The sequence below is a fragment of the Tupaia chinensis genome, unplaced genomic scaffold (genome assembly GCF_000334495.1).
Source record: "Tupaia chinensis unplaced genomic scaffold, TupChi_1.0 Scaffold000115_1, whole genome shotgun sequence".
NCBI classification, from domain to species: Eukaryota; Metazoa; Chordata; class Mammalia; order Scandentia; family Tupaiidae; genus Tupaia; species Tupaia belangeri.
The window spans coordinates 2,455,838-2,478,867 of record NW_006159579.1 but is presented as its reverse complement, the minus strand read 5'-3'; the positions used below and the strand labels follow the sequence as shown (position 1 = coordinate 2,478,867).

General features: G+C 42.2%; 1 protein-coding gene across 1 annotated transcript in view; it reads left to right on the top strand.

The window, feature by feature from the left end:
- The window catches only part of EDEM2 (ER degradation enhancing alpha-mannosidase like protein 2), a 58,047-nt gene extending 35,306 nt beyond the window's left edge, over window positions 1-22,741 (top strand). The window contains exons 7-12 of the mRNA XM_006144044.3: window positions 1,696-1,907; window positions 4,049-4,190; window positions 5,373-5,497; window positions 14,565-14,709; window positions 19,105-19,226; window positions 22,175-22,741. Coding sequence (XP_006144106.1) covers window positions 1,696-1,907; window positions 4,049-4,190; window positions 5,373-5,497; window positions 14,565-14,709; window positions 19,105-19,226; window positions 22,175-22,675 — 1,247 coding nt within the window. The 3' untranslated portion in view covers window positions 22,676-22,741. The remainder of the gene's footprint in view (window positions 1-1,695; window positions 1,908-4,048; window positions 4,191-5,372; window positions 5,498-14,564; window positions 14,710-19,104; window positions 19,227-22,174) is intronic.
- The last annotated feature ends 289 nt before the right edge of the window (window positions 22,742-23,030 follow it).

Sequence of the window (23,030 nt, the reverse complement as noted above, 5' to 3'; positions counted from 1 at the left end):
TTCTCCTCCATTCTCTTCTTGGGATCTTGGGCACACATGCACACGTGCCTGGTGTGAGTTTAAGCTACTGGGTCCAGGACTCAAACCACGGTCGACTACACAGGAATCCAGCAACATAGCCATTACGCCAACTGCTGGTCCCTCTTCTTTTGAATTCTGCCTGACTTTTCTGAAATATTCTTTTGAGTGAGCCCTTCTTGGTTGTGACTCACATTCTCCTTGCTTGCCACTTGTGCCTGCCAGATACCAAGTGTCTTATCTGTGGCAAAGTTCTTAAACCTTGTGGTTCTTGGAAGTTTTGACAACTTTGTTCATCCTTTGTGACGCACAGGCTGCTCTGGGGTGTTCAACCTTTTGAACTGGAGAGGAAATCTCTGCCTCTGGCTGATTGTTGATTTCTTGCCTTGAATAGGAAGGCACTGGGGTGGGGTGTGTAGAGCACTGGGCTGGGATTAGGGCAGGCACCGAGAAGGTGTTCTCATCCCAACACTGTTCAATTTTCTCTATGTTGCTTTTGGTTGAATCACTTTGCAGGTATGATTTTTCCTACCTATAAATTGAGGGTCAGACTATATCAGGAGGTTAGTGGTTTGTATCCTGTTTTCTTTTTCCTTTCTTTCTTTCTTTTTTTTTTGGAGAGGTTTTTGCTATAGCATGCGTGCACTCGCCAGAAAGACAGAGACAGACAGAAAGTGAGAAATCACCCCCCCTGGTGGGGCATGGCCACACCTCAATCCATTCTCCTCCATTCTCTTCTTGGGATCTTGGGCACACATGCACACGCACCTAGCGTGAGTTTAAGCCTTTGGGTCTGAGACTTGAACCATGGTTGACTATGTGGGAGTCCAGGGACGTAACCATTAGGCCATCTGCTGGTCCTTTCTTATTTTTTAAATAATTATTTATTTAATTTTATTTATTCATTCATTCATTTTAATTTGACTAGAGAAGAACACAGAGAGAGTGAAAGTGAAAAAGCAAGCCACCAGGTCCAGGACTTAAACCATGATAGGCCGTGTGGGAATGTCTAATGCCTTAACCACCAAACCACCTACTGACCCATCTGTTTTATTTTTCTTTTAAAAATATTAGGTCCTTGGGAAAGTCATGACATATTTTTCTATGTGTTTTACACAAACGTGCATTCTGACTTTCCAGTAATTTAGCTTCTAAACACTTTATTTAAAGCAAGGATCTTAAACCAGTTCCTCCAGGATCGCTTTTGGTCTGCAGATGTGTTTAATTTGGTCAGAGTATGTTTAGAAAAGTTTGTAAGTGGCTTCTAAAGGAATATGCTCTTAACAGTTTGCCACATGCCCCACCACACCCTATGGCTTATAGCTGCCTGCCTCACACTAAAGTATTACCTGACCTTGGAAGCCACCATGTGAAATAGAAAAGGAGAGTGACTCTGGCTAAAGTGAGCAAATGTGGAGAGTGACAACCTAGAGCACAGCTCACTGACTACCCTTCATGGGCAGGAGCCCAGGAGTGCAGAGCAGTGCTTGACAACATCTGGATTGGTTGGCCATAAAGACCTTCCAGTTGGGACACATCCTTCTTTGGCTCAGTGTCTAAGAGATCACCCAGGAGAAAAAGTGGGAAGTGCTGGCTAAGGTCTTAGGCTTTGGGTTTGTATCAGAATCATCCATATTTCCCAGTTCTCGTCTAGGGTCATAATTTTTGACTGTTCAGCCTTTCAGACACCCACGGGCATGCCCTATGGAACGGTGAACCTGCTTCATGGCGTGAACCCAGGAGAAACCCCTGTCACCTGTACAGCAGGGATCGGGACCTTCATCGTGGAATTTGCCACCCTGAGTAGCCTCACTGGTGACCCTGTGTTTGAAGATGTGGCCAGAGTGGCCCTGATGCGCCTCTGGGAGAGCCGGTCAGATATTGGGCTGGTAGGTCAGCTGCTGGCCTTTCTGTCTGAGTCAAGTCTGCTCCTTGACTATTACTTATAAGGCCTAGGACTCTGAGCAACAAAGTGCAGTCAAGCCAAGGGAAACTTAGGGTGACCTTAGGAGTAGTACAGAATTTGGACCCAGGCCACCAACAATAGACCAAGGCCCTAGTTCTTGTTTGGCATGAAAGGGAAGGGAGCATGAGAGCACATCTTATGGTAGGGAACAGGGGCTGGGCTAAGCTTTGGCCCCTTGAGTTTCTCTGATTTTCTGGAAGAGGATCCTGTGCTTCCTGCCCCTGACTCACTCAGTGACTTTAGATTATCAGCACTTCTGGCCCTCATTTTTAGTGTCCATTTGTATTTGTAAAACTGTATTTCTTAGACTATCAGTTCTGAAAGATGTTGAGTGGCTGTCCCATGAGGAAGTGTTTCCTGGCCAGTTACGTTATGGAAATATTGCATTTAGTATCTGGTGACTTTGGAAGAGTCACCATGGACATGAACAGAATATAAGGCTCTGACACCCTATGGTCATGTGATCCATTTAACTCAGTGTAGTCCTGTAACTTAATAGTTCTCAAATTCGTGTGACCTTCCCTTTCTCCTTCAATACCTATTAATTCGTGGAAATGCAAAGTGCTTTGGACCAGATGTTCTCTAAGGTTAGTCAGAGCTCCTAAACAGAGTAATCCAGTGACACTAACAGTAATTGAGCCAAAGCTGTCCAGAAAGTAATACTGGAATTAGTCATAACTAAATTCAGGCCCAGGCCTTGCTACATCAGAACTATGTGACCCTCGGCAAGTCACTCAACCTCTCTGATCTTCACTTCAGCACTAGAATTAATGTATTAATAACTCTCTGCTGAATCATTGTGGCTTAGAAAGACAATATTTGAAAAATATTCAGGTATAGATACATTTTATGTGAAGTTTGCTGCTAGTTAACTTGGAAAGTGAAGCTCATAAGAGGAATCTGTGAAAATCTCTTAAGAAGGTACCACTCTAGAAACCTGTAATAACTCCCAGTATAGGCCATTTTTCCTCCAGCACTGGATCCGCAGTGGCCTCCGTTGGTGTCCTGCTCATATCCTCTTGGCCTTTACCATTTCTACACACACTGGCCTGTGTTCCAACTGCCATCGCCTCTTTGCCTATGAGATTTCTCTGGTGCCTGGAGCCTGTGCTGCTGGCCTTCAGCTGAAATTACTGGGACCCAGTGCTGCCCAGAAGCCATTCTCAGCCTGCAACTGAGGCTGAATGGGAACTTGTGATAAACATTTTAGGGTCCAGCCCTGTGGGTGGAATTACCCCGAGGCGAGTGCTCTGTACTGAATCCCAGAGTTCCCCAGCAGGATTGTACTCCAGTTGCCATGGTAGAAACTTGCTCAGTCACACCCCCCTTACGGGCTGCCTCCCTTTCCCTGCCTCACTTTCCCACTTCTCTACTGGTGCTTCCAGGGACTCACCTTCTAAGTCAACTACTTTTAGTCCTTACAAGGGTCTGCTCCCGGGGAACCCAAGCTAACAGAAGATGCTGCTATATCTTTGAGTGCTAGGTGAAGTTGCCAGCTTCCATGAGGGTATAAGTCGTATGGAAAACACATCCCTTTGTTTAAATCCTTTTAAAGGCTTTAGAGTTATGTAGTTCAAAAGCCAAGGACTCACGAAAAGCACCCAGTGACACTGGTGAAGTCCTCTCTGATCCAATCCAGGCAGCTACCCAGTTGTTCTCCTTAGAAACAACCCCTCTGTCGGCTTCTTGGTATCCTTTCTGAGATGACTTTTGGAAATATGTAGAATATATCTTGGGTCTTTAGATACCAAGATCACATGCCTATTGCTGAGACATCTGAGACAGAGCGTGGGAACAGCAAGTTCTCATCTTCCATCTCACCTTCACTATAGGCATGACATAAATACTCCAGTTCATCTTTCTTACCCATTTTTTGCCCAATGTGTCTAATTAAGTTCTCGTACCATGGAGATGCATGGACCAAGGCAGGCTGTGATCCCCCCTCGCCCTTGTCACTCCCAGGAAGCATTGGGTGCCTGCTTTGCATCTCACTGGGCACCAGAGGGTTGGGTAGATTCTTCTTTGGTCTGAGACCCTCCATTGGGACCATGTGTCTCTCTTCAGGTTGGCAACCACATCGATGTGCTCACTGGCAAGTGGGTGGCCCAGGATGCGGGCATTGGAGCTGGTGTGGACTCCTATTTTGAGTACCTGGTGAAAGGAGCCATCCTGCTACAGGATAAGAAGCTCATGGCCATGTTTCTAGGTAAGAAGAGCAAAGTAAGGGGGGTTTCCCCCTCATTTCCCCTTTTGATTATGGTGTATGTATAAACTTTCCATTGCTCCCAAGTGCCTACAAAGTCAATTCTGAATACCCGACTCTATACTCGAAGCTGCTATGGACTTAGACTGCCCACTTGATGTCTACAACAGAACCCTGCTGCATTCTCTGTTCATGGCCCTGGTGTCTCCTGGCCATTGTACCTGGGGTTTCCTTGCCTGGAATACTTTTTTTTCCACTATCTTCATATGTCCAATTTCTGTTTATCCTTCAGAACCCAACCTGAATGTCACCTTGCCTGGGAAGTAACTTGATTTTCCCTCAGAGTTAGTTCCTTCAGAATCTTTCTTGCAGTCAGCTGTCATCAGCACTCAACAGCTCTACTAGCTCAGTCCAAATTCCATGCCTTATTCACCTTTTTGTTTCTCTTAATGCTTTGCATAAGGACGGTTATAGATTAATTCCTGTTGAATAAATTACTTTCCAGGCCTTTAGGCACTAGTAATAATGATATTGAGAAAATTGCTGGACTTAATTATCATTATAGCTATTATCCATTTAGTGTGTAAATATTTACTGAGTACTATTGATATATTGTCATTCATTGTACCAAGCACAGAATATGGGTTATTTCATTTAACCCTATAGCACTGTAATACTTGAGATTACCTCATTTATATCTGCATGTATATTTGGCACTTTGCTCATTTGGCTAATATTTATTATACATATTTATTATACACTATCTTAGTTTAGGAAATTCTGTAATTAACAGAACAAGTTCGAGTTCCTTCTAGACTGTAAGCTCAATGAGGACTAGACTTTGTCTTGTTTACCACCCCCTCGGTACCTGGAACCTAGTAGCTTCTCAATGAATATTTGTTGAGTGAATAAGTAACTGAACATTCCCACAAAGTATATACATTACTTCCCCATTTTACAGATAACACTAAGGCCAACAACACGTAAAGCCAGAGCTGGAGTTTGAGCCTGGAAGTTAGGCTCCAGAACCCATGCTCTTCCTAGTCCATTTGTCTCATTTCATCCTAGTCTGTTTTGAAGCTAGGCTATCATATGATCTTTCCATGTGAGTCCATGCTTCTGTTGTCAAGGCCTTTCATCTCCTTACTCACTCACATGTCCATTATCCCATCTCCTACACTGCAGAGTATAACAAGGCCATTCGGAATTATACCCGCTTCGATGACTGGTACCTGTGGGTGCAGATGTACAAAGGGACTGTGTCCATGCCAGTCTTCCAGTCCTTGGAGGCCTACTGGCCCGGTCTTCAGGTAGGAATGTTCAAAGAGGGTGGTCGTTTTTCTATGTGCCTGGCAAAAAAAGCTCAGTCTAATGAATAAGTCAAAGAAAGTACTTCAGTTATTTGAATAATACTTCGGAGGGACAGGTTAGGGGTGGAAGAGAGACCTAAAATAAATTGTTCAGATTTAAGATTTTTCCAAACTGAGTTTTCCAAGCAGAGCTTTAAGGTGTCAAGAACTGAGCTTCCAGTTTGCTACGAGCTGTTGTACTACTTAAAGTAGACACTGTCTTTCCAGCCTGGGCAGTAACAGCCATTGGCAATAACTGTTTCTTCACAGGGTATTTCTGTCAGATCTCACTCATGATAGTGCGTTTGAGAAAGGTCAAGAGAGCAGCTCATGCTACTCTGCCCTTCATAATTTTTTTTCCCATTACATAATCTGATAGAATTGTAGTGAAAAAGATTTTAGAGTCCAGCTAATCTACCTTCTGGTGTTCCAAAATATTCCATGCATCAAAATGACTTTCCAGGCCTTTAGGCACTAGTAATAATGATATTGAGAAAATTGCTGGACTTAATTATCATTATAGCTATTATCCATTTAGTGTGTAAATATTTACTGAGTACTATTGATATATTGTCATTCATTGTACCAAGCACAGAATATGGGTTATTTCATTTAACCCTATAGCACTGTAATACTTGAGATTACCTCATTTATATCTGCATGTATATTTGGCACTTTGCTCATTTGGCTAATATTTATTATACATATTTATTATACACTATCTTAGTTTAGGAAATTCTGTAATTAACAGAACAAGTTCGAGTTCCTTCTAGACTGTAAGCTCAATGAGGACTAGACTTTGTCTTGTTTACCACCCCCTCGGTACCTGGAACCTAGTAGCTTCTCAATGAATATTTGTTGAGTGAATAAGTAACTGAACATTCCCACAAAGTATATACATTACTTCCCCATTTTACAGATAACACTAAGGCCAACAACACGTAAAGCCAGAGCTGGAGTTTGAGCCTGGAAGTTAGGCTCCAGAACCCATGCTCTTCCTAGTCCATTTGTCTCATTTCATCCTAGTCTGTTTTGAAGCTAGGCTATCATATGATCTTTCCATGTGAGTCCATGCTTCTGTTGTCAAGGCCTTTCATCTCCTTACTCACTCACATGTCCATTATCCCATCTCCTACACTGCAGAGTATAACAAGGCCATTCGGAATTATACCCGCTTCGATGACTGGTACCTGTGGGTGCAGATGTACAAAGGGACTGTGTCCATGCCAGTCTTCCAGTCCTTGGAGGCCTACTGGCCCGGTCTTCAGGTAGGAATGTTCAAAGAGGGTGGTCGTTTTTCTATGTGCCTGGCAAAAAAAGCTCAGTCTAATGAATAAGTCAAAGAAAGTACTTCAGTTATTTGAATAATACTTCGGAGGGACAGGTTAGGGGTGGAAGAGAGACCTAAAATAAATTGTTCAGATTTAAGATTTTTCCAAACTGAGTTTTCCAAGCAGAGCTTTAAGGTGTCAAGAACTGAGCTTCCAGTTTGCTACGAGCTGTTGTACTACTTAAAGTAGACACTGTCTTTCCAGCCTGGGCAGTAACAGCCATTGGCAATAACTGTTTCTTCACAGGGTATTTCTGTCAGATCTCACTCATGATAGTGCGTTTGAGAAAGGTCAAGAGAGCAGCTCATGCTACTCTGCCCTTCATAATTTTTTTTCCCATTACATAATCTGATAGAATTGTAGTGAAAAAGATTTTAGAGTCCAGCTAATCTACCTTCTGGTGTTCCAAAATATTCCATGCATCAAAATGTTTTTTTTTTTCCTACATTTTGAGAACAGTTAATGACATGCAGATTGATAGTAGTAAGTTTAAAAATCACAGAAAACAATGAAGTCTCGAGCCCCTATCCCCAGCTCTTCTTGCCAGGCTACCCTTTGTTAGCAGTTTTCTTTTTATCCTTCCAGAAATATGTACACATAGATATGTGATAGCGATTTGTTCTTAAAAGTTCATATTTTTTTTAAGAATTACTTAACTATTTATTTATTTATTTATTTATTTAATTTGACTAGAGAGGAGACAGAGCAAGTGAGAGAGAGGGACGGAAAGTGAGAAAGCAAGCTGCCAGGTCCAGGACTCGAACCACGGTTAGCCATGTGGGAGTCCAGCACCCTTAGCCACCACGCCACCTGCCAGCCCCTTTCTTTCTTTTTTTTATTAGAGGTTTTTGCAATAGGGCATGTATGTTCACTGGAGAGAGACAGAGACAGGGACAGTGAGAGTGAAAGTGAGAAATCACCCCCTAGAGGGAATAGCCACACCACGATCTGTTCTCCATTCTGGGAACTTGGACATGCATGCACATGCACCTTGTATGAGTTTCAAGCCACTGGGTCTGGGATTCAGACTACAATTAACCATGTGGGAGTCCAGTGATGTAACCACTAGAAAGGGTCTTGTCACACTGTAGTCCCCTTTTTCCAGTCCTCAAGTTCCTCAGGATCTTGGGCATACACACATGCACCTGCTATGTTTTTTTGGAGAGGTTTTTTTGTTTTGTTTTGTTTTGCTATTGGGCATGTGCACTCACCAGACATAGAGACAGAAAGTGAAAAATCACCCCCCGGGGGGATGGCCACGCCGCAATCCCTTCTCCTCCATTCTCCTCTCGGGATCTTGGGCACGTGTACGCATGCACACGTGCCCAGCATGAGTTTAAGCCACCGGGTCTGGGATTCGAACTGTGGTCTACTACATGGGAGTCCAGCGACATAGCCATTATGCTAACTGCTGGTCCCGTACCTGCTATGTTTTCAGGCCCACTTGTGGCACTGGATTTGCTACCAATTGTACCACCAGGCTGAGCCTTTTTATTTATTTATTTTTAAGTTTACTTATACGTTTCTCCTATGAGAGAGAGAGAGAGAGAGAGAAAGAGAGAGATATTCCTAACAGGGTCTTCATACCACAAGCCAGCCTTAGTCTCAGCCAGCTTGGACCATAGGAATGCACACCAGGCATGCTCAGGGAAGCCTGGAGGTGTGCTCAGGGTGGTCCCAGCATGCAAACCCATGATCTTTTCCTATAGAGGTCCAGTTGTATTACCACTGCTCCGCCTCCTGGCCCTGTTTATAATCCCTTTTATTGTTACATAAATAGGAATGCAATGTATTCTTTGTACCCTTTTTGGTGACTGAATATATCTTGCTGATGATTTTTTTTAACAGTTGCATATATTCTATCAAATAGATATCCTACAGTTTTTTTTTTAACTCATTACCTACTATGTACTTGTAGTTAATCCTCTTATTTATTTCACAGATCGGGAAACAAGCTTAGTGAGAACTTGTTGATGATATTAAATATCAACTCAATTCTTTTAGATCTCTAAATTTTATTGCTTAAGCGTTCCCTAAAAGAACTCACTATGGTCCCTTGCAGGTTTTTAATCTTATGAGTTTAAATAGTTGTATACCTTTCCTTTTTCTTCTTGAACTCACACTTTCATTCTACTTTCCCAACAGAATTTGATCCTAGTTATTTTATTTTATGCTGGAAGCATTTTATTGACTACCCTATCTTAAAGACCCTTATATATATATTTTTAAGAATTGTTTAATTTTATTTACTATTACTGTTTTTTAAAAATTTGCTATACAGAATGTGCACTGACCAGAGAGACAGAGGGAGAGAGGGGGGAGGGAAAGTGAGAAAGCAAGCTACCAGGTCTGGGATTCAAACCACAGTTGACCATGTGGGAGTCCAGCACCTTAACCACCATACCACCTACTGGCTCCATTCTCTTCTCAGGATCTTGGGCAGGCATGCACACATGCCCGGCGTGAGTTTAAGCCACCCTTTAACACCCTTGTATCTTAAAGAAAAGAAGATAAAAAAGTAATATAGTAAGTGGCAGATACTGATAAGATTGTGAAGATTTTTCTTTTTCTTTTTATTCCTGTGAGGCTTTTATATATATATACATATATATATACACACATGATAGACTGCATGTACACATAGAATGAGAGAGAGAGAGAGAGAGAGAGAGAGAGGAGCACCCTTCACAGTGTCTGGTTACGCTGTGATCCACTTCCTCTAGTCCATCAGATCCTGGTTACTCACATGAGCCTGGCGTATTTTAGATTTACCAAGCCAGAGATTCAAACCATGGTCACCACGTGGGATCCAACTTTTCTTGAGTTGCACATCACCACTGTACCATGGAGCTGACCCTTTATTCCTGTGTTTTAAAAAATATTTATATTAAGTTAACTCCATGACCTGGTGGTTAAAGGAACCAAATCCTACATGGCCAACCGTGCAGTTGGAACTCCTCCCTCTTTCGCTCTCTGTTTCTCTCTAGTGAGTGCATGTGTCCTCTAGCCAGAAAAAAAAACAAAAACTCATAAAAGCAAATTCTTATACACACACCCAAACACACATGTATATACTCATAATGTAAAACTGAGTAGAATAAAAATTGAAATAGGTATCAACTAAAGCTATTATATCTGGAGGTTAAAGGTGACATTTTTGCCATTATTTTGCAAATTTTCTAAAATAAAAATGAAAAAAACAGAGATGGGCCAGCAGGTGGTATGATAGTTAAGGTGCTGGACTGCCACGTGACTGATGATGGTTTAAGTCCTGGACCTGGTGGCTTGCTTTTTCACTTTCCCTCTCTCTCTTTGGTCAAATTAAAAATTAATTAATGAATTAAAAGAAATAAATAATTCTTTAAAAAAAATTAAAATAAAGAGAGAGCTTGATGATGAAAAGATCCCACCTCAATTCATGTGGGATTTGTATACTTCCTATGGCACTTTTATGCTTTGGCAGGGAGTCCTGAGTTTTCCTCTGTGAGGCTATAATAACACTGATAGCTAACATTTTAAGAATATGTATTCAATGCCTGGCATTTTTCTGGCACACAGAAATGATAAATACTTGTGAAATAATAATTTATGTGCCAGGCACTTTACAAAGAATTATCACAATAACACACTGAGGTAAATGTGTTTTCACAGATGAAGAAAGGAGGCTGAGCGATGTTAAATCTGTTCATTTAAATCAGCAAATATTTGGTTTTGTTTTGTTTTAAAGAATTATTTATTTAATTTTATTTATTCATTGATTTATTTTAATTTGACCAGGGAGAGACACAGAAAAAGGTAAAGTGAGAAAGCAAGCCCCCAGGTCCGGGACTCGAGCCGTGGTTGGCCACGTGGGAGTGTCCAGTGCTTTATTCACCACGCCACCTGCTGGTCCCGACTCAGCGAATATTTGAATGCCTGTTATTTTATCAGGCTCTACCCTCATGAAGTTTATAGAGAGGAAACCAGAAAGAAAAATTTAAATAGACAAATGCATAAAATAATACATCATAAAATAATACATTGCAATGTAGGAAACAAATAAAAGCAGTATTAGAGGGTGATTTACTTTAGACAGGGTGTTCAGGGGAGGCCTATGATACTTGAAGGGTTAAGAACTGGGGGTGGGACCAGCAGGTGGTGTGGTGGTTAAGGTGCTGGACACTCCCAGATGGCTGCCCCTGGTTCAGTACTCCCACATGGCTGACCATGGTTCAGTCCCAGACCTGGTGGCTTGCTTTCTCACTTCCCTTCTCTCTCTCTGTGTCTCTCTCTGATCAAATTAAAATAATTGCATTAAATAAATAATTCTTTAAAAATATATATGTGCGTGTGTATATATATATTTGTGTGTGTATGTATGTGTGTGTGTGTGTATATATTTTTTTTGTTTTTGTTTGTTTTTTTAAAGAACTCGGGGTAAGAGAATGATGTTCCAAGCAGAGCAAACATCATATGCCAAGGCCCTGAGTCAAGGAGGAGTTGGATATTTGCTGGAATTAGGGTGACCACAGTCCTGGGGAAGGAAAGATCAACTGATGGAAGGTCAGCAGCAACCATATAGTGAAGGGCCTCAAGGGCCATTGCGAGGTATCCTGACATTGCTGAGTCTGGGGGAAGCCACTGAGGTCTAGTGTTTGTAGTAAGATGGTTACTCCAGTTGCCTTGGCAAGACTGGATTGTAGGGGAGCAGGATAGAAAATGGTCCAGCAAGGAGGTCTTTGAGGTCATCCAAGTGTAAGATGTGACCAGGTAGTGGCTCTGGAGATAGAGAAAATTCTTGGAGGCCACACAATGGCACAGGAGTAAAATGCGGCTTTTTGCAAGGCACATATTACTGGCTCACATCCTGAGACCTCCCTAAGTATGGGGCACTGCATTTGACCACGATCCAGGGCTCGCTGAAGCTGGTGGTAGATCACAGCATCATGACCCTGTTAGTGGTGGTGTCTCTATCTCTTTTCTCTGTCTCGCTCACTCATGGAAGAAATAAGCAAACTTTGAAAAGAGAGAAATCTTGATGTTTCGGAGATGAAATGATCAGGAGTTGCTAGTAGAATAGATATGGGAGTAGTAGAGAAGGGAGGGGGTAAGGATGACCACCAGGTTTCTAGCCAGAATGACTGGGTGGACAGTGGTATAGAAGGGAGAGAGGTAAGAGTAGGAGGCAGTTTTGTGGGAAAATGAAGGAACCAAGAATTTTGTTTGGGAAATGTCAGATTTGTTCATGAGACATCCAATGGAGATGTCAAGGGTCAGCTATTTCCCTGTAAGTTTATATTAATAGTAATGGCTACTTAGCAACAGCTGGTAAAATTAAAAACGCATATTATACTCTGACCCAGGAATGCTAATTCTGGAAGTTTGTCTTAAAGATATATTTTGCATGTGTTTGAAGTGACATATGTACAAGGTTATTCATTGTAGCTTTAATCGTTGAAACCAGGCCAAATAGCCAGTAATAGGAAACTAATTAAGTTATGCTCCAAGCAATAGAAGACTATGTAATTATGTAAATAGGCTCTCATTGTATTATATGGAAAAAATCAGGACATATAGTTAAGTGAACAGAGGAAAGTTTAGGAAAGTATTTTTTTTATTGTATGTGTATATGTTTTAGACAGGGTCTCACTGTGTCAGGATCATCCTGCCTCAGCCTCCCTGGTAGCTAGGACCACAGGTGTGCGTTACCTCACCTGGCTTTATAGGGTGGGCTGTAAATCAAACTCAGGCCTCCCATGTTACTTCCCTCAGCCTGTCAAGCAGCACTGTCCAGTGTACATTAAGGCAAGTTTTTCTTTTTTACTGTCAGTGTTTTATATTTTTCTTATTACAAAATAGTGTGTGATTATTAATGAAAAGGCAGGAAAAAAAACACATGAACGAGACTGTTATATAACATATTTAATAGGCTATTGTTAGTGCAGGGAAAATAACATACTTATTTTTGCTTGTGTTTGCATAAAGAAACTCTGTATGAGGGACCAGCAGGTGGCATGGTAGTTAAGGTGCTGGACGGAGATGAAATGATCAGGAGTTGCTAGTAGAATAGATATGGGAGTAGTAGAGAAGGGAGGGGGTAAGGATGACCACCAGGTTTCTAGCCAGAATGACTGGGTGGACAGTGGTATAGAAGGGAGAGAGGTAAGAGTAGGAGGCAGTTTTGTGGGAAAATGAAGGAACCAAGAATTTTGTTTGGGAAATGTCAGATTTGTTCATGAGACATCCAATGGAGATGTCAAGGGTCAGCTATTTCCCTGTAAGTTTATATTAATAGTAATGGCTACTTAGCAACAGCTGGTAAAATTAAAAACGCATATTATACTCTGACCCAGGAATGCTAATTCTGGAAGTTTGTCTTAAAGATATATTTTGCATGTGTTTGAAGTGACATATGTACAAGGTTATTCATTGTAGCTTTAATCGTTGAAACCAGGCCAAATAGCCAGTAATAGGAAACTAATTAAGTTATGCTCCAAGCAATAGAAGACTATGTAATTATGTAAATAGGCTCTCATTGTATTATATGGAAAAAATCAGGACATATAGTTAAGTGAACAGAGGAAAGTTTAGGAAAGTATTTTTTTTATTGTATGTGTATATGTTTTAGACAGGGTCTCACTGTGTCAGGATCATCCTGCCTCAGCCTCCCTGGTAGCTAGGACCACAGGTGTGCGTTACCTCACCTGGCTTTATAGGGTGGGCTGTAAATCAAACTCAGGCCTCCCATGTTACTTCCCTCAGCCTGTCAAGCAGCACTGTCCAGTGTACATTAAGGCAAGTTTTTCTTTTTTACTGTCAGTGTTTTATATTTTTCTTATTACAAAATAGTGTGTGATTATTAATGAAAAGGCAGGAAAAAAAACACATGAACGAGACTGTTATATAACATATTTAATAGGCTATTGTTAGTGCAGGGAAAATAACATACTTATTTTTGCTTGTGTTTGCATAAAGAAACTCTGTATGAGGGACCAGCAGGTGGCATGGTAGTTAAGGTGCTGGACTCTCACATGGCCAACCATGGTTCAAGTTCTTGACCTGATAGCTTGAAATCACTCTGGGCACATGTGCTTACATGCCCAAAATCCCAGGAAGAGAATGGAGGTGAAGGGATTGTGATGTGGCCATGCCCGTTGGGCAGTGATTTCTCATTTTCCTTCTCACTGTCTCTCTGGCAAGTGTGTACACCCTATGACAAAAAACAACAAAACAAAACAAAAAAAAAAAACCCAAACAAACAAACAAACAAACGGAAAGAAACAAACTCTGGAAGATTGTACAAGAAACTAATAAAATGGTTATCTGTTGTGGGTATGAGGTGGGAGTGAGACTTAGCATAGTCAACCTTTTTCCTGTTCTTAGAATTTGAATTAGCTGGCTGAATTTAAAAAACCATTGGCCACTAACATTGATTATGACAATCCAGGAACCTAGTATAGAACATGAACATGCTATGTTCCTCCCAATGACATTCAAAATAGATACTGGTTTTTTTTTAATTCTTATAGCCAAGGGTCAGAGAACTTAAATGTCGGACTCAGGGCCACATAGTAAGTAAACAGCAGTCTCGGGGTTTGATTGAAGACTTTTTGGCTCTAAAGGCTTTACTGTCTCTTCCCAAGGTCATATATGGGGCATTATCTGTGCCTTTTATGCCTGGCATGCCTACCTGCCTGACTTTCACTTCTCTCCCACAGAGCCTCATTGGGGACATTGATAATGCTATGAGGACCTTCCTTAACTACTATACCGTTTGGAAGCAGTTTGGGGGACTCCCAGAATTCTACAACATTCCTCAGGGATACACAGTGGAGAAGCGAGAGGGCTACCCACTGCGGCCAGGTAAGCAGCATCTCTAGTCACCAGCCCGTGGGCTCTTGCACCTCAAACCCCAAACTTTCATGTCTCTAAGAGGCTCCTTGTTTTGCGACTGATCCTTCCAGTGACTCTGGGGGCTTTGCTGCTAGGAATCATTTATCCCCATGTTTTCAGATCTGGAAACTGAGGCCTGGTGGGATGAGATGGCTTACCCAAGGTTGTGAAGTTCAGAAGCAAGTTTGGGAACTCAGGTCTCCCAAGTTCTGGAATCTCATGCTCATTTGCTAGGAATCCAGGAGTGCCTTAGCTCAGTCATCCTTCCTACTCCTTGACAACAGCAAATAGGAGGTAACGCGGTACTATAATCTGACTGACCAGTGCTGAATATCCTACAGTGTGTCCCTCTGACAGCAGCATTGGAGCACAGAGCCTCACCTAAAGCCTCTTATGCTCCAAATTTGAAAGAAGCTGTGAGAAGGAATAAGCAGAGTGAATGCCTTTTTTTTCCCTTCAATTTTTCGCTGCAGAGCGTATGCACTCTCTGGAGAGAAACAGGCAGAGAGAGTGAGGAAAAGTGAGAAATCAATCCCTGGGGGGATGGCCACACCTCAGTCCCTTTCCTCCATTCTCCTTTCTGGATTTTGGGCATGCACACTCACGTGCCTGGTGTGATTTTCAAGCTGCCAGGTCCAGGACTCAAACCGCACAGTCAGCCATGTGGGATCAAATTGCCTTAACTTCCATGCCACCTGCTACCCTGACACCTTTTATTTATATTTTTAAAAGTTCATTCATTACTTTCTGCCCTGAGAGTGAAGGCACCTCAACAGTAATTCCACACCATAATCCACCCCCAGTCTCAGCTGACCCAGCATGTGCCCTTTGTGCTCAGGGAGGTCCTGGACTCAAACTCAGGATTTTTCCTAGCTGGGTCCAGGTGCATTGTTGCAGTGCCACCATCTGGCCCCAGAATGACTTCTGCCATCCGGATTTCAGAAGTATAGGTAATCTTCACAACCCAAAGGGTCAGGTAATTGTGTACTATCAAATGTTAGAACTGAGTGGGAAGGTGGACGGACCTTAGGAATCATCTAGTCTCTCTACCTCCCCATTTGCGGCTCAGAATCAAGGAAGTAGTGGACTGTTCACTACATACTGTCTTAAATTCCTCTTCAGCTCTGTGTACTGACCCATATCAGGAAAGTTCAGACTTAGGAGGGGAAAGAAGAGGGGGACAGAGGAAGGAAGCTTAGTCAGCACACACAGTCATTCCCCCACTCCCAAAGAGGTTACCTGACTATTGTCCAGGATGCTTCCCTCCTTTCCATCGGAATTGCCTTTTAGTTCTGGGACAGGCCTTCCCAGTGTCTTCTGCCCATTGTCTTCCTCTGCCCCATTTGCTTCCTCCTTTAACCCATATGGTTATTGTAGGAACTTGGGAGGGGTCCAGAAGGAGTGAAACAACTGCATCAAGACCAAATTCGTCCCTTCTGACTCCTTAGAGGTGACTGTACTGCGCTTTCTTATGCCTCGTTCTCACGACATTTTTATTTATTTATTTATTTTAAATTTTTGCCAGAGATGTACACACATGTGAGAGAAAGAGAAAATACTCCCCAGATGGGCTGGGTCATATTTTGTGATAATGTTTTATTTTAGGTTTTTGCCATAGGATGTTTGTGCTTGCTGGAGAAAGACAGAGAGAAGGAAAGTGAGAAGTCACCCCTCATGAAAGATGGCCACACCACACTCCATTGTCCTCTGTTTTCCTCTTGGGATTTTGGGTACACACACACACACATGCACTCAGCCTGATTTTCAAGCCATCAGTTCTGGGACTTGAACTGCAGTCAGCCATCTGGTATGGCCCCTTGTGGCAATTTTTTTAAAAGAGACAACTCCCAGAAAGTATCCTATCTAGTGTTTCCAATAGGTAAAATGAAGATCAGAGATTGAGACTCAACATAAGACCTAAGATTATACAGCCTCAGAGTTAGAGGGAGCCCTGGAGGTCTTCTAACTGATATTCCCTGTAATAGCCCAGTCAAGTGGTTATCTAGTCTTTGCTTAGTTACCACCAGTTTACCAGGAACTTGCTACATATAAAGACAGCCTGTTCCATTTTCAGGACAGTCTTGCAGGAAAGCATTTGTAGAATGCTACTGCCAAGAATCCAGGAGTGCCTTAGCCCAGTCACCTTTCCAACCCCTAATAATAGCAAGTAAGAGAAAACACCACACTATAACCGGATTGACCAGTGCCTTATACTCTAGCGCATGTCTCTGACAGCAGTGTTAGAGCACAGAGCCTTGCCTAACACCTCCAAGGACCTTTACCTCCTCCTAAACCTTGCACTGTTGCCCTCCTTTAGAGAATTGACCAGGTAATATACAGGAAAGTAAAGTGCCTAGCATAGTTAGGCCCATGTGTGAGCAAGAAAGAAAAGATGGCTGGCCCTGGGTGCAAGAAGCAGAAGGGGAGGCCTCCCAAGAGAGGACTGTCTTTTCCATCTTTGAACATACTCAGCGTGTTCATCTACTAGTAAGTGAGCCTCAATCTGTGTCTTAGAAGATGACCAATTAAATTAGCAATTATCTAGCAGCCTGTGGAGTGAGGGGAGTGAGTAGGAGAGTTTAGGAAAATAGGCAGAGACTTTTTCTCCAAATAGGAGCTACAGGGAGGCAGATGGTGGCACAGCTGTAACACAGCCACTGAGGCTGACCCACATGGGAAGGTTCTGGGTTTGTGTCTGGAGGCCTCCCTAAACACACCAAATGTGTATGTGTCCATAATCCAGGGCCACTGGAGCTTGGCGTAGATTGCAGTATGAAAACCCTATTGGGGTATCCCTCTCTTTCTGTCTCTGACACTCATGGAAGCAAGAAATAAATATACTTAAAAGAACTAGATTTTGCAGTAATAAATCAAAAGGTGTGAAATGCTGATCTCAAGATCTAGGAAGAAACAAGAAAGACGATCAGAGAAGTAAGGTATAGGGAGAGGATAGGGTTTTATTTTGTTTGTTTTGTTTTGCTTTTTATTTTTTACTCCTTTCTTAGAGCAAAAATAGATGAAGAAACAGAAAAGAATGCTGAGCTGTAGCTTCTGTGCCCTGCGGTCACCCTAGAAGTTAAATCTTTTCTATGATAGTTCTTTAGGTGTTTGAAAGCAATTAGCACATCTTCATCTTCCTGAGTTTTCTCTTCTCCATAATAAATATGCTTACCTGGACCCACTCCTGTTGGCTAATATTTATCTTAGGCTAGTGCCAATTTCTGAATGTCACATTCTAGTTGTGGTGTAAAACAGGACAAGGCTGTTACCTTATTCTGTACACAGTGAACTGATGGTTGCATCTTTGTTAGATTGAAGGTTGGCTTCTGAATAGCTTAACCTTCATCTTTTCATCCTTCCATTTCAGCCTTATAATGACAAATTCATACTCTTAAGGGTTTTTTTAAAGAGTTATTTTACTTAACTTTATTTATTCATTCATTTATTTTTAATTTGACCAGAGAAAGACACAGAAAGACAGAAAGTGAGAAAGCAAGGGACCAGCAATTAGCATAATGGCTATGTCTCTGGACTCCCATGTAGTTGACCACGGTTTGAGTCCTAGACCCGGTGGCTTAAACTCATGCCGGGTGCATGTGTGTGCGTGCCCAAGATCCCAGGAGGAGAATGGAGGAGAAGGGGTTGCAGCGTGGCTATCCCCCGTGGGGGGTTATTTCTCGCTTTCTGTCTCTCTGTCTCTCTCTCTCTCTCTTTCTGGCAAGCACACACGCCCTATAGCAAAAACCTCTTAAAAAAAAAATAAAAAAAGAGAGAGAGAGAAAGTGAAAAAGCAAGTCAGGACTCAAACCGTGATCGGCCATGTGGGAGTATCCAGTACCTTAACCACCGTGCCACCTGCTGGTCCCCGTACTCTTTAAGTTTTAGGGTTATGTTTGGCTATATGTGACAGAACAAAACAGCAATCTAATTAAGAGAGAAGTTTATTTCTCTCTCACATTCTGGACTCAGGGCTCTCCATGGTATCCTTAATCCATGTGTGCCGGGAATAGCAGTCTAGGAAGTCATGCTCTTGGCTAAAGTAGGGATTCTGTAAGTAAGGAGGAAAGAGGGAACAAATATTGGGGAATTGGCTGTAGCCTCTACTACCTTCTCTATCCCAGAGCCTGTCTGCCTCTCTCCCTCTTGGGATTGGAGCCCATGGGCACCCTTAAAGCTGGTTTCTGCTGAGCCTCAGGCATGGGTATATTGGCTCTGAAAACTCACCCCGGGATGAGATGTCCCATGTTCTTCCTAACTGAGTCTTATGGACAGACCATGAAAGAGGGAATTCCTTAGTACCCCAGGTGGGCCTAAGCTATCCCTGCCTAGCCACTGGCTGAAAAAGGTCTGCTTTGGACTTTGCAGAACTCATTGAGAGTGCAATGTACCTCTACCGTGCCACGGGGGATCCCACCCTCTTAGAACTTGGAAGAGATGCTGTGGAGTCCATTGAGAAGATCAGCAAGGTGGACTGCGGATTTGCAACAGTAAGTGAATGGGAAATATCTCCGCTTGCTTTTTTTAAAGAGTCTCTTTAAGGATAGAACACTGGAGATTCTGGAATGTTAGCCCTAGATTTTTACCTTGGAGTGCCTATAATATACTTAGTTTATAGATGAGGAAACTTAAGAACAGAGAAGCTAAAAGCCTTGTGAAAGGTCAGATAACTAGTTGAGGTGGAGCTAGGATTAGTTCCCAGGGGCCTTGACTCCAAACCCCTAGCACTCCTCCTACATCAGATATATATTTTTTTAATCTGTCTGAATAGGCTACTTTCCAAGGGTGAGTTCTATGAAAAGTTTTGTGAGCGTCTTATTTATATTTATTTATTTATTTTTTAATAAAATGCATTTTTTAAATGAGTTTTTGTTTGTTTTTTGCCTTAGGTGTGTGCACTCTTCAGGGAGAGAGAAAGGGAGAGAGAGAGAGACAGGGAAAGTGAGAAATCACCCCCTCCCCCAAGGGAGATGGCCATGCTGCAATCCCTTTTCCTCCATTCTCCTCCCAAGATCTTGGGCATGCACACACACATACCTGTTGTGATTTTCAAGCCACTGAGTCTGGGACTCGAACATGGTCAGCCATGTGGGTGTCCAGTGACGTAACTACTATGCCATCTGCTGGCCCCTTAAAAACTCCATTTTAAGAAGGGCAATCCAGAGTCCTATAGCTCTTAGGACAAAACAGTCCCAGTAGTTTCACAGGTATTTATTGTCTCTCTTTCACATGCTATGTACTGTGCTAAACCTAAAAGTTGTAGTGATGAAGAAAGACCCCACCTCTGCTCTCCTGGAGCTTATATTTCAGTAGAAAAAACAATAAATGAGTCTCTGGGTGACAGACATAATGTGGCGGGAGTAGAGTGAGCAGGAGGAATGTGGGAAGAGGTAAGGTCAGAGGTAGGCAGGGGCTGGAACACAGTGGGCTTCCTGTAAGCCATCGGAAATCATTAGAATTTTGTCCTTCTTGGAATGAGCAGGCTTGGTAGAATTTACAGTTGAGCAGTGACATAATCCGATTTGGATTTTGGACAGATCACTCTTGCTACTCTGTGGAGAATGGATTGAAGGGGTCAAGGGTGAGAATCATCTCATATCCTTGTAGGACCCAAGCAGGGAAGGTGTAAATAAGATAACATCAAATAAGATATATGAGAAAATAGACTGGAAAAATTATCTGAAAAACCTACAGAGTTTGTGTTAAAGTGTAGGATTTAAGAAAAGCCAAAAAGTTTGCTAAATTATGTAATCTGATTATATTCCACAAATAAAATATAGATATGTATTTTTAAAAATAAGACCTATATGTATAGGGAGAAAAAAAAAGCTGTGATGTGTTTTAGTTGCAAATATGTTGTAATCTGGGGACCAGCAGTTAGCGTAATGGCTATGTCGCTGAACTCCCATGTAGTCGACCATGGTTCGAGTCCCGGACCCAGTGGCTTAAACTCACACCGGGCGCATGTGCATGCGTGCCCAAGATCCCGAGAGGAGAATGGAGGAGAAGGGATTGCAGCGTGGCCATCCCTCCTGGGGGGTGATTTCTTGCTTTCCATCTCTCTGTCTCTATCTTTCTGGTGAGCACACATGCCCTATAGCAAAAACCTCTCCAAAAAATAAAAAAAATTGTAGTCTGTGAAAAGCCAAAGTGAAAGCCAAAGTGATAAGTCCACAGTGACCTTCTTAAGAATGCTAGACTTATTTCCATGAAAATGAATCCTTTTGGAGGTCTTCCAAGGTGAATGATGGGAACTGGTGTCTGACTTCTCTAAAACTGGACAAAAAAAATTTAAGTCTTGTTACATTGAGTCCCTATTTGAGTCACATTTTTTTATGTAAGCTATGTGTCCCCTGAGAATGTTTTGCTTAAATGTTTGCAAACTCTAAGGGGCTAAAATAAATGTTTATAGCAAGTAATATTATTTATCCATCCCTGTAAATTCAGTTGAAATTTTCTACATAAAACTTTATTAGTTGTTTACAATAGCAAAAGCTTTATAACCACAGAAAGCTCCTTGAGAGAGAATTAGCTAAATAAACGATGATACATTTTGACAATGGAATACTATGCCATCATTAAGAGGGATGATTAAGTCTCTGTTTATAGTCACAAGAAGGTAGGATGGGGGGGATAGGAAGTTGACATGTCATGTAGGGAGGTGAAAGGAGATCTTTCTTTTTTTCAGAGAAAGATTCTTGCTATAGGGTATGTATGCTTGACAGAGAGACAGAAAACAAGAAATCACCCCGGGGGGCTTGGGGGGGATGGCCAACCTGCAATCCTTTCTTTTCCATTCTCCTCTTGAGATTTTGGGCATGCATGCACACACACCTGGTGTGAGTTTTAAGTCTCTGGGTCCAGGACTCAAACTTCAGTAGACTATGTGAGAGTCCAGCAATGTAACCATTATGCCATCTGCTGGTCCTTAAAGAAGACCTTTCTGATGAGGCTGTGTTTGAGCAGAGTCCTGAAGGAAGTGATGGAGGAAGCTATGAGGTTATTTGGAGGAAGAGTACTCTGGGCTGAAAGAACAACAAATGCAAACAGCTTACAATGGGAGTGTGCTTGTAGCTCCCGGAACAGACAGGCCTTGTGACTGAACACAAGCAAGGGTTGATGTACTAAGAAGTGAGAACAGGGAGGGAACCTAAAGGACCTGCTTGGCCACGGGAGGGCTTAGGTATTTAGTCTGCCTGAAATGGGGTGTCAACAGAGGGTTTTGGGTGGAGAAATGACAAGTAAAATTTAGGATATAAATGTATTATAGGTAGGGATAGAAACTGGAAGCCCAGTCAGAAGCTGTTGTGGTAATCCAGGTGAGAAGTGAAGTTTGGCCAGAGTTTAGTGGTAGAGGAGGAATTTGTCTTGGAGTCACCTGATCCTTATAACCAAGCTGTGATGCTATTCTGATTTGCTTTCTTCTCCCATGTGGCAGATCAAAGATCTGCGAGACCATAAGCTCGACAACCGCATGGAGTCTTTCTTCTTGGCTGAAACTGTGAAGTACCTCTACCTTCTGTTTGACCCAACCAACTTCATCCACAACAATGGCTCCACCTTCGATGCAGTGATAACCCCCTATGGGGAGTGTATCCTGGGAGCTGGGGGCTACATCTTCAATACAGAAGCTCACCCCATCGACCCTGCTGCCCTGCACTGTTGCCAGAGGCTGAAGGAAGAGCAATGGGAAGTGGAAGATTTGATGAGAGAATTCTACTCTTTCAAACGGAATAGGTTGAAATTTCAGAAAAAAACTATGAGGTCAGGGCCATGGGAGCCCTCATCAGATCCAGGAACATTCTCCTCACCTGAAAACCATGACCAGGCAAGGGAGAAGAAGCCTGCCAGGCAAAAAATCCCACTTCTCAGCTGCCCCAGTCAGCCTTTTACCTCTAAGTTGGCATTACTGGGACAGGTTTTTCTAGACTCCTCATAACCACTGGATGATTTTTTTTAATTTTTATTTTTTTCGAAACTATAATAAATCTGCTTTTGGCTATTATGTTTTGGTTCTCATGTTTTACATATTAGACTATTTCATCAGGTTTGATCCAAAGAAAGGATTTGTGGCAAATAACAATCGTGAGTCTAGTTTATTTTTCTAATATGCTTGAAGAATAGTTAAACCCAAAGTTAGCTGGCTCGGGAACCCCAGGGATTAATAGTTGAATATCCCTTCTTTTTCTGGTATCTTTGGGAAGGGTTTTATTTGTTTGTTTGTTTTTGTTTTTGTTCTAGTTCTTGTTCCAATCTATACTTCTACCCGTTCATCTACCCATCTATCCATCTGT